The following is a 9,766-nucleotide window of genomic DNA, read 5'->3' on the forward strand; positions in this document are numbered from 1 at the left end:
CTAGAACTGGTCCAGCTCCAAAACTACAACACCTCACTGGTATTTGATAAAAAGGTGAAATCTCTGCTAAAATCTTGTGTTTTGAATCAACATTCATAGAAACTAATTCATGTCATTTCAGTGAGTCATCATGGTTGTGCCCTGAGTCCAAACACATGTCATATACACATTCAAGCCACTTGTTTTAAATAAATGCTTCTATTTTAATTCAGTTTTGGTCTTCATTGTAACTGATGTGCAGGAGGAGAATGACTGGTTGACCTCAGGATTGTTTAAAGTCTGGCTGCGGCCCTGGATCTGACCCTCCCAACACAACATAACTAACACAAGGCTTCCTGAGATGTATTAAGAGTTTTCAGTCACTTGGCTAATTTTTCTTGTTGATAATAATAAAAAAGGAAAATGAAGTTGAGGAACAAATTGAAAACAAGTTTTCTTTCTTCCACCTGCTTAATATCAATAAAATTAGAAACATCAAGTCACAAATCCAAACAAAAACAGCTGGACTTTTATTCTGTAGCTGAAGACGTTTCGTCGCTTCTCATCCAAGGAGATTTCTTAATCCTTCTTTTTTTGGATTTACCATGTCCTAAGATGACTTGTTTTGAAGTGGCACAGTATAAATAAACTGGATTGAATTGTATCGATGCTGTAAATAAATGCAAAGTAATGTTTCAGGTTGATTGGGACATCCCTAATAGAAAGTTTATTGATATAATGTGAGTTTTCCTTCATGCAATTTAATTTTTTTTTTAAATATTTCAGATTTTGAGTGCTATTTTTTCAGCGTTTGCATCAAATTCACGGGGAGTTTAGCGTTTCTAAGGTGCTTCTAATCCATCCTTCCATCTACAGATGATGCTGAAGTTTATCTCTGGTTGCCGGGAGACACTTATTAGTAAATCCAGGAAGTAGCCGGTTCCAGCTGCAGCTTAAATGCTGTGAGTCCTATATCATCAGAGGAAGACGATGTTATTGTTGGGCTGCAGAGTTACTGCAAAGTTTACGATGTTTGTGGTGCGATCTCTTCCGATTGGACGCACTAAGGTGCTGCTACAGATCCGTGTGCTTAAGTTGAAATTATTGCAGCACATAAAATGCCGCCATGCACCACCTGCAGACAGATGGGTTTGGAGGCTGCGCCCACTGTAAACGGGGGGGGCTAATTCTTATGCACAGAGGCTTAGACAAAGTTTGATGCAGCTGCCGTGTTTATGCTCCTCATGTAAAAGCAGGAAAGACGATGGCGGGAGCTGATGCTGAGGAGCTTTGCATTTAGACATGTCATTAGGTCTCGAATCACACCTCCGTCGCTGGGTAATTGGCGAGAGCTTTGTTTCCATAGTAACGCTCTCCTGCACGGAGTTCTACTACTAGGTTATCTGGGGAGGTAAAAAAAGTGATGACCACAGCGTTGAGTACGACTGAAACCATTAGAAACGACATCGACAACTGGTTTTATTGTATTCCTTCTTTGTCGGAGCAATAATTCCACCGGGTAACAGAGCTACAAACTCACTTCGTCCTCCATCTGAACACGGATCAACACAGCTTTCTGACCACCGACAGGTTTATTTTGTTAAAGTGCCATCTGTCAGTGGGTGAGACGCATCAGGCAGGAAGTGAACAGGCTGTCCTTGAAGTTGATTTAGAAAAAGAGCAGCGTAAGAATTTGAGTAACTCTGGCAAAAGCAGAAAAATAAAACGATGAACGACCAAAGAAAGTCTTTTACTGGAAAGACTCTCACTGTTAGAAAAAAAGATGTCTACTGACACTCCAGTCTTTAATTCCCTTCAAGTTCCAGAAGAAACGCAGTTTAGCTGCTGTTTAAACACACGATTCAATTGGGAGGTGATAAAAATAGTCTTGTTCCAAATGTTTAGTTTTGAGAAGTGGAAATATAGAAAACGTGACGTTTCATTCGCTGACGGAAGCTCACTGGAAGCAAATCATTTATTTAAAGGGGATAAATGTACAGTTTTGCCTAAATAAATGCTATATTTGCCTTTGTTGCTGTTTGAATTGCATAAATTTGACATCACGAGCATTCCCAAGCTCACCCACCTTGATGATGTCATCGATGAAGCACACGTGACTGACGGGGTCTCTCTTCTTCATCAAAACTTTCTGCAGGTGCTGCACCTGAACAGTGTTAGCCACAGTGGGTCAGCCATTCCTGCCTCTTTTTATTTTATTTTATTCATGCATTTAGCTGATCTGGTTCTGTGCGCACGCTTGGTCTGGGACCGGGTACCTGTCGACACGCGGCGCATATCTGGTCCATTAGTTTCTCCAGGTTGGTCCATAATGCAGCACGGAAAGCTGCCGTGTTTCCTGGCGTTGGCATCGCTGCTCTGCCCGGAGCGCCTGAGAGGACAAAAACAACGTCCTTCCTTAGTTCCACAAACACACTGCTACTATGCCTTAAACTGCATTTTTTAAATGAATTTGTCCTCTGAAAAAAGAAATACAGATAATTCTTTGTTGTGAGATATTCTATCTATAGTTCACCTTTTATATTTAGTCAACGTGCTCTGTTCATTGTGGCAACTAGTCTGGAAACATTCCTGTTTTCCCATAATAACCCAGACCTGGAAAACTCTAAAATCCATTCCCACCCTGTTGTAAGAGGACCACATTCCCTTCCGCTGGAACAGACGAGTCTCTGCGGCCGTGGTTTAATAACCCATTTTGGATCAAGCAACACTTGAATTAGGTCAGCCTAGAAATTGCTACATTCTGTCATGTTTCTGAAACGAGGACAATGTGCTCCTTGGGTAAACTTCTGAGTGAACCAGATCCCGGTTGGCTCTTACCTCTGGGGTTGGCTGGTTGGGTCAGACCCTTGATGTCAAGAGCGCTGGCGATGTTGTCCTTTATGGTGGTTTTGTAGCCCTCCACGACAACGTTAATGGTCTCTCTTAAACTGCCGAGGTTATAGAAGACTTGCAAGGCGGTGCCGACCTGGGTTGGGTTCTGATCCCAGAGAGAAGACAGAAAAAGATACGCACATTGAGTAATTTAACCAACCGAACTCTGTATAAGTCAACTTGCTGCGTCACTTGGTGAATTGTAAAGTTAGCTGGTAGGTTTGCTAAGGTTAGCTTGTAATTTTAGGGTTATCAATCCACTTCTCTCATTTACTGTTATTAATGACATTACAAACAAAACATTATAGGTCTGATCACTTCTAAACATTAAATAGGGTCATTGTCAAACAAAAGAAAACTTATATAAAGCTTATATTTACAGCTGCTGTTGCATCTTTATTTTCCTACTTGGTAATTGATTAAAAGCATTACTGATGATTTAAGTGGCCAATATCGACAGAGTCAAATAGGTCAGTGTAATAATCGATCTCTATCCATACCAAACAAAAAGAAACCGTAAACAATCCTCTGGTTGCCATAGAAACGAATGCCGTTTGAGTGCCTCGTACTCTGCCTAACATAAACATCGCTCCTTAGTTTCTGTTTAAAACGAGACCAATGATTTTCTCGATGACCAGGTGGATATTGATCAAAAAAAATGACCGCTACCTTACGCCACGACACTTCGGAGAAAAGGTTAAAGAGGTCAAGAGGGCGAGAGCGTGACAGAGAAATGAAGCTCGCCGTCAGTGACAGTGGCTCTGGTTGTTCTCAGAACAAAATCATTTTAATGGGTCTGGTAGTTCCAGAAACAAACACTCGCTTTGCCAGCAAACAGAGGTGACAGCAGCAGGAGCTAAAAATACACCGTACACAGATTTAATGAGAACAAGTGCTGTGAATGAGTAGAACAGCAAAGGAAACTGTAGGGAAGCTAATATTAAAACTTTATGTATTGTTTTTTTTGAACGGACTTGCTCCAAATGCTTCCTAATATTGCATAAATAAATAAATAAATAACATTTTGAGAATTGTAACAGTGGTTACTGAATTGTGTTTTCATGTCTCCAACATGTACATACAGCTCAGTAAGTAAAAAGTACATACCTGGAAAGTACTGGGTACATACCTGGTACAGACCCAAGCAAGTCCCTTTGTAATTTAGCCAAGTCCTTCAGGTTTCAGGTACATACCTGGTAAGTACCAGTAATGTACCTAGTAAGTATCAGGCACGTATCAGGTACGTACCCATACAGCTTGTAAGTACCAGGTATACCCTATAAGTATAAGTTACTTTATAATATCGCTACTAAAAACCTGGTACTAACCAAGTACAAACCCTGTAAATACAGGGCAACAAGTAACTTTATAATAAAGCTCTAATACATACTAGGTATGTATTAAGTACATACCCTATAAGTACAGGGTAACAAGTCAGCCCAGAAGTACCAGATATTACCAGGTACTGTATGTACCCTGTAAGTAAAGAGTAAGAAGTCTTTTTATAATAGTATGCAAGTAACAGGTATGCACCTGTACCCAATGACTAACAAGTTCCTGTAATGACCATTTATTTACTCTTACATACCAGGTAAGTATTTACCAAGTACATATCAGACTATTTTATGCATTGCTACCAAAAAAAAGACTTTAATGCTCATGTAGGCAATGATAGAGTGATATGGATAAGAGTGACTGGGAGGAATGGCCTCCCTGATCTAAGCATGAGGGGTACTCTGTTACTGGACTTCTGTAGTAGGCATGGGCTGTCAACAACGAATCCCCGTGTTTGAGTACAGAGTGATCCAAAAGTGGACTTGGTACCAAATCACCTGATGCCCCTTTTCCACCGGCTCTAATTCAGAAGTCCGGCTCTACTCGGCTCGGCTCCATAAAGAATGCATCGCGTTCACACCGGCCAGTTTGGTCGGTAGCAGAGGAACGCCTCCTCGTGTTGTCGGGGGGCGGGGCCGAAACTTGGCGCAAGTTGTGTAAACAACACAAGCGCTATGGACAACGCTGGCCCTGTGTTGTTGCTGTTTTTTAAACTTATGGGGATTCTCCTGAGACTTCAGGAAGAGAGGCGCAGTGGAAGAAAAGCTCTGGATGCAGCGATTGTTGCGCGGAGTAGGACAGCTGTTATCAGACGGAGATTTCAGGCTTTACAGGCCTTCAGCTGGGGGACAGACGGCAGAAACGCTGCAGGGTAAGCTAACGCTGTTGTTTATATTCCTACCTTCGCTCTTTATGCTTGCATCTGGCCACACCCACAACCAATGAGTGAACAGGAGCTAAGCTGGCGCCGCCCACGAAGCAGGGCCGGCCCGGCTGGCCCGACTCCAAAGCAGGAACCAAAGAAGCAGGACCGGCCTAGAAAAAAATGCCGGTGGAAACACGCGCAAAGCGAGCCGAGCAGACCTTTAGAGCCCATGGAAAAGGGGCATTTGGCCAACTGTCAGTAAAGACAGCGGCAGAGCTGTCAGCTGATCCCCACTAGGTGGTGAGTTGGATCCAATGACAGGGGAGGCTGCCAGACAGACATGGTAAACCCAAGCGAGTAGTGAAAAATGAGGGGAGGTCTGACTAATCATTGGGTAAAGTGAGTAACTTCCTGTTTTTTGCTGGTTCCAGAACATTTAGCCTCTGAGTGCCTCAGGTTTACTGTAGTTCTGTCCATAAACACAAGTAAAGTTGGATGTTGGTAAAAAAATGAACATGTAGCACAAAGTCAAACTGTAATCTAACAGATTTATGTGCTTTCTGGGGGAGTTCATGCTCAAACTACTTCTTGGTGAGCAACAGAAAAGGGTAATGACTTTCAACGGTTTTGTCATCGCCACAAGGTTGCCAAGCAACAAGTGGGATCGCTGCACACAAGCGCTGGATGCTGTTGCCACACATAACTGGTGATTTTCGCATTTGTGTACAGAGAAACAGATTTTACAGAGTGAGGCTGAGGCTTTGTTACAACAGCTGAGCAGAAAAAAAAGAGCTGTCAATTAAAACAAAGGTTTTTACGGCGCTTAGCGTGGCGTGTTAGGCGTTTCCAGTCAGCTAAAAAGAAAAGGTTGTAAAAGGAAGAAATACAGACAGAAGAAAGAAGAAAGATTTCTTTCACCATCTCGTATAAGAATCGTTCCTAAAACTGTATATATTTTTTACATTATACCAGCAGAACCATTAAAAGGCTCAAGCTAGAGTTTCAAATTACACCTTAAAAATAATTTTGAACAGTACTAAACGTTACTCATGAGGTTATTAAAGTTTTAATCAAGTAGTTATTGGAACTACGGTATGTTAAGTACTTTCTATAACAACTGCAACCTAAAATAATTTAAATAAAGTTTAACTAAAGATATTTTCTGTGCCCCACCTGGAGAAAGGCACCAGCTTCCTGCAACACGGTTATACCCAGCAATATTTGTCATCAACAATAGTTCAAATTTAATTATTTGTTTGAGAAAAAAGTGTAAAAGTTGGATGAAATTCAACTAAATATTTTAAGTGTTATTTAGTCTAACCCTAACCCTGATCTACCTAAATAAAGTAAGTTGTTTCATTCTTTTTCTTAATTAAAATTCTACAGCATACGCATTGGATGAAAACATTTATTAACAAAAACACCCAGAGGTTCCAATTCACTTCAAGCCGGGGTCCTCGGCCCACATCTTGGGTCATGAACCCCTGACCTGATGTACCAAAGTCATGTGACATAACCACTGCACCAACCTCCAACCTACTTACCAACCGACCAACCAACCAACCAACCAACCAACCTATCTATCTATTTATCTATCTATCTATCTATCTATCAACCTACCTACCAACCTATCCATCCATCCTGAAGACTCCACAGTGTTAGACTAGTTTATTCAATGATTGGTGGTCGGGAGAACGAAGCAGAGGAGCTGGACCAATCTACAGATATCCTCAAAGGTTCTCTGCTAGGAAACTTGGAGTGCTGAGGTGAAGAGTTCTCATACAGCGCAGGCAACACATTCAGCAACTTTAATAAGATCACCAATGAAGGTCCCAGACTGATGAAAGATGCTGTCTCTGTGTATGCATACAATACACACTACACTCACGCTATGTTGTCCCACACTGACATTCCCAAATGTTGGCAGGTATGCCTGAGCTTTGACAACATACAACCCGATGGACTGTTTCTAATCTCTGGGGACTTCAACCAGGCAGATCCAAACACTACCAGCACATCTCCTGTCCAACTTGTTGTGACAACACACTGGACCACCGCGACATCATACATAGGCGTATCGCTCTCTCCCACATGCACACCTGAGTCTATCGGACCGTGGACCCCGTGCTGCTGCTCGCCATTTACAAACAGAAACTGGAGCACGAGGCGCCGGTGACGTGCATGGTATAGTTTTGTGACCGTTTTGATTCTGCAGACTGGGACATGTCCAGAGATTCATCCTCTGATATGGATGAGTGGTAACAGACTTCTTCAGGACCTGTGTGGAGGAGCGGGTTCTATCAAACCTGTCCATGTTGGAGGATCAACAAGTCCATACAGACATTTCAGTCTAGAAATACACACCGTGCCGAGAGAGTTCTGGCATAGACACCCAGCAAGTATCCACACTTCTTCTATTTGCATGAGACAATGTCTAATCCAATTCAAGGTCCTGCATCGTTTGCATTACTCTCCAGAATATACCCAAATGTGAACCCAGCATGTCCAAGATTAACTATTAAACAGCTTCTGGGACAACTTCTTCAAGGTCCTTTGGAATATGTGTGGGAAAACTCTGATACCGTCTCCCCATGTGGGCATCTTCGGGATTTTCCCTCCAGAAATTAGAGTTCCTGAGAGACAGACAGATGGCTCGCAGACTCATTCTTATCCATCGGAAGTCTAACAACCCCCCCCAGCCTTGGATAGTTGGGTTAAAGAGATACTGTCCATGTTGTGGCTAGAAAAAGTAAGGTACAGTAGAATGGAATGCTACGAAGAATTTGCAAGAACCTGGTCATCGTTTACTGAGTTTGTAAAAAAAAAACAAATATTTCATAAAACTATACTTGCTTAGGTTGGCGGCTTCCGCTCGTGCATGTAATGTGGAGCTACCTACCTTATACCCAGTCCTCTTACTGACCTGCTGCCAATTAACCTAATTAGCTGCATCCAAACATTCTCAGAAGGTTTTTGTTGCAGCATAAAAAAACGCATGTCTACTATCAAACAATAAAAATATTTACAAACCATTACGGCTCAGAATTACCCATAGTAAAATTATAGTACTGCATTGAAATATGTTGTATAAAGTGCTCCATATATACTAAAATTCTTCCAGAACGGTGTGAGATATTGATATGTTCACACAAGAACAAGATTAAGTGAAGTTATTGCTGCTGCAGATGGTTCTACAGCTGTTGAATTATTCGTTTTTCCACATTCTCCCCATTTATAAACAACAAGGTTGACCAAAGTGCTTTACAAGCTGGTTAAAAGCTATAAAAAGCTAATAAAAATTCAGAAAATCCCATAAAAACCAACAAGTACAATAAAATAAGCTAAAACCAAAACAAAACAAGGAAACACTCCATCATAATTAAAAGCCAAAGTGTATAAAAGTGAGTTTTCAGGGATTTAGTATACGGTATCACATAATAGACATATACCAAAAACTTTGGTTAATGTCTATTATGGATTTCTAGGCCCCCCTGGAGAAAACTGGATATGTTTGTTAATCTTTAGCTGCTTGAACCCAAACATTTACCACATGGAACCATTGATCCATCAGTCCAATAATTTTCTTAACCTGATTTCTGACTGTGAGAGGCGGGGGACCTCCTGGGAGCTCATGGAAGCACTTTTACCATTTATGTTTCTGGCCCAGAAAACAAGATGCAGTCCCATCAAACAGAGTATTTGCTACATTGTGGGGATTTTCCTAACATATACTACCTTGTGAGGACCAACTGCTCCTTGTGGGGACCAAAGCCTGGGGTTCGGTTTAGGACTAAGGTGTGAGTTGAGTTTAGGGTTAGGTATGTACTGGTAATGGTTAGGGTCAGGGTTAGGCTGTAGTAATGTATGGAAGTCAATGGAAAGTCCCCGCAAAGGTAGAGAGACAGACACGTGTGTGTGTGTGTGAGTCTGTCCTATGTCCGTTCTGACATGTCCTCTCTTCTCCAGCTGTGTTTCAGCTTCGTTGTGAAGCCAAGTTGTGTTTTCTTTCCCCTTAGGTCCCTTTCTTTGCCACTAGCCAGAGTCCTTCTTTATCTCTTCCTGTTTTACCTTTTTGGACATAGATTTTTTTAATCTAATTACGAACCATTCTGAAGGGATGTCCCAAGTATCTGCTCGAGTACAAATCAAGATGCTGTTTATGGTTTTACATCTTGTCAGCCACACAACACGGCTGCTGTGCAGCAACCGACAGCGGGTCATAATTGACAGCAAAGTTTTAACTCACCCCTACTTCAGCATTTTCTCAATTATTCATGGAGCGTAAATGCACCACCAACCTCGTCAAAGTAAGAGTCTTATTTAGTCCGTTGAAGGAGCGGAGATGAGATATTTCGAGTCGGTGAGTAGGCAGAGCTGCTGGGTGGCTCGTAGGAGTGCACGCTCATCAATATTCATCAAAGTAAACACAATTTAATTAGTCCTTTGTTGAACTAATGGAGTAAATACTTTGAGGGATATTCCGTTATTGAAGCAGAAGACATCCACAAATGTATAAAAACTGCTTATGTTGCTCTTATCTCAGAGCGTTTCTGAGCTAATATTGGACTAAATATGCTGGTTTCATATCAACAAATGAGCTGAGACTCAAACCCAAACACATTACAGTTTCCATGACACCAAACACTCATATAATGTCAACCAGACCGTTACTCTTGTCTTCAATGATCCCCCCCC

At 41.7% G+C, this 9,766-nt stretch overlaps 1 protein-coding gene across 1 annotated transcript in view; it reads right to left on the reverse strand.

Annotated features, from left to right (window-relative positions):
* cog5 (component of oligomeric golgi complex 5) overlaps window positions 1–9,766 on the reverse strand; it is a 63,757-nt gene that overhangs the window by 30,261 nt on the left and 23,730 nt on the right. Inside the window, exons 8-10 of the mRNA XM_017438211.3 lie at window positions 2,818–2,977; window positions 2,256–2,368; window positions 2,066–2,143 (exon numbers count right to left, since the gene is read on the reverse strand). Of these exons, the coding sequence (XP_017293700.1) occupies window positions 2,066–2,143; window positions 2,256–2,368; window positions 2,818–2,977 (351 nt within the window). The remainder of the gene's footprint in view (window positions 1–2,065; window positions 2,144–2,255; window positions 2,369–2,817; window positions 2,978–9,766) is intronic.

This window comes from Kryptolebias marmoratus, linkage group LG1, assembly GCF_001649575.2.
Source record: "Kryptolebias marmoratus isolate JLee-2015 linkage group LG1, ASM164957v2, whole genome shotgun sequence".
Taxonomy (NCBI): Eukaryota; Metazoa; Chordata; class Actinopteri; order Cyprinodontiformes; family Rivulidae; genus Kryptolebias; species Kryptolebias marmoratus.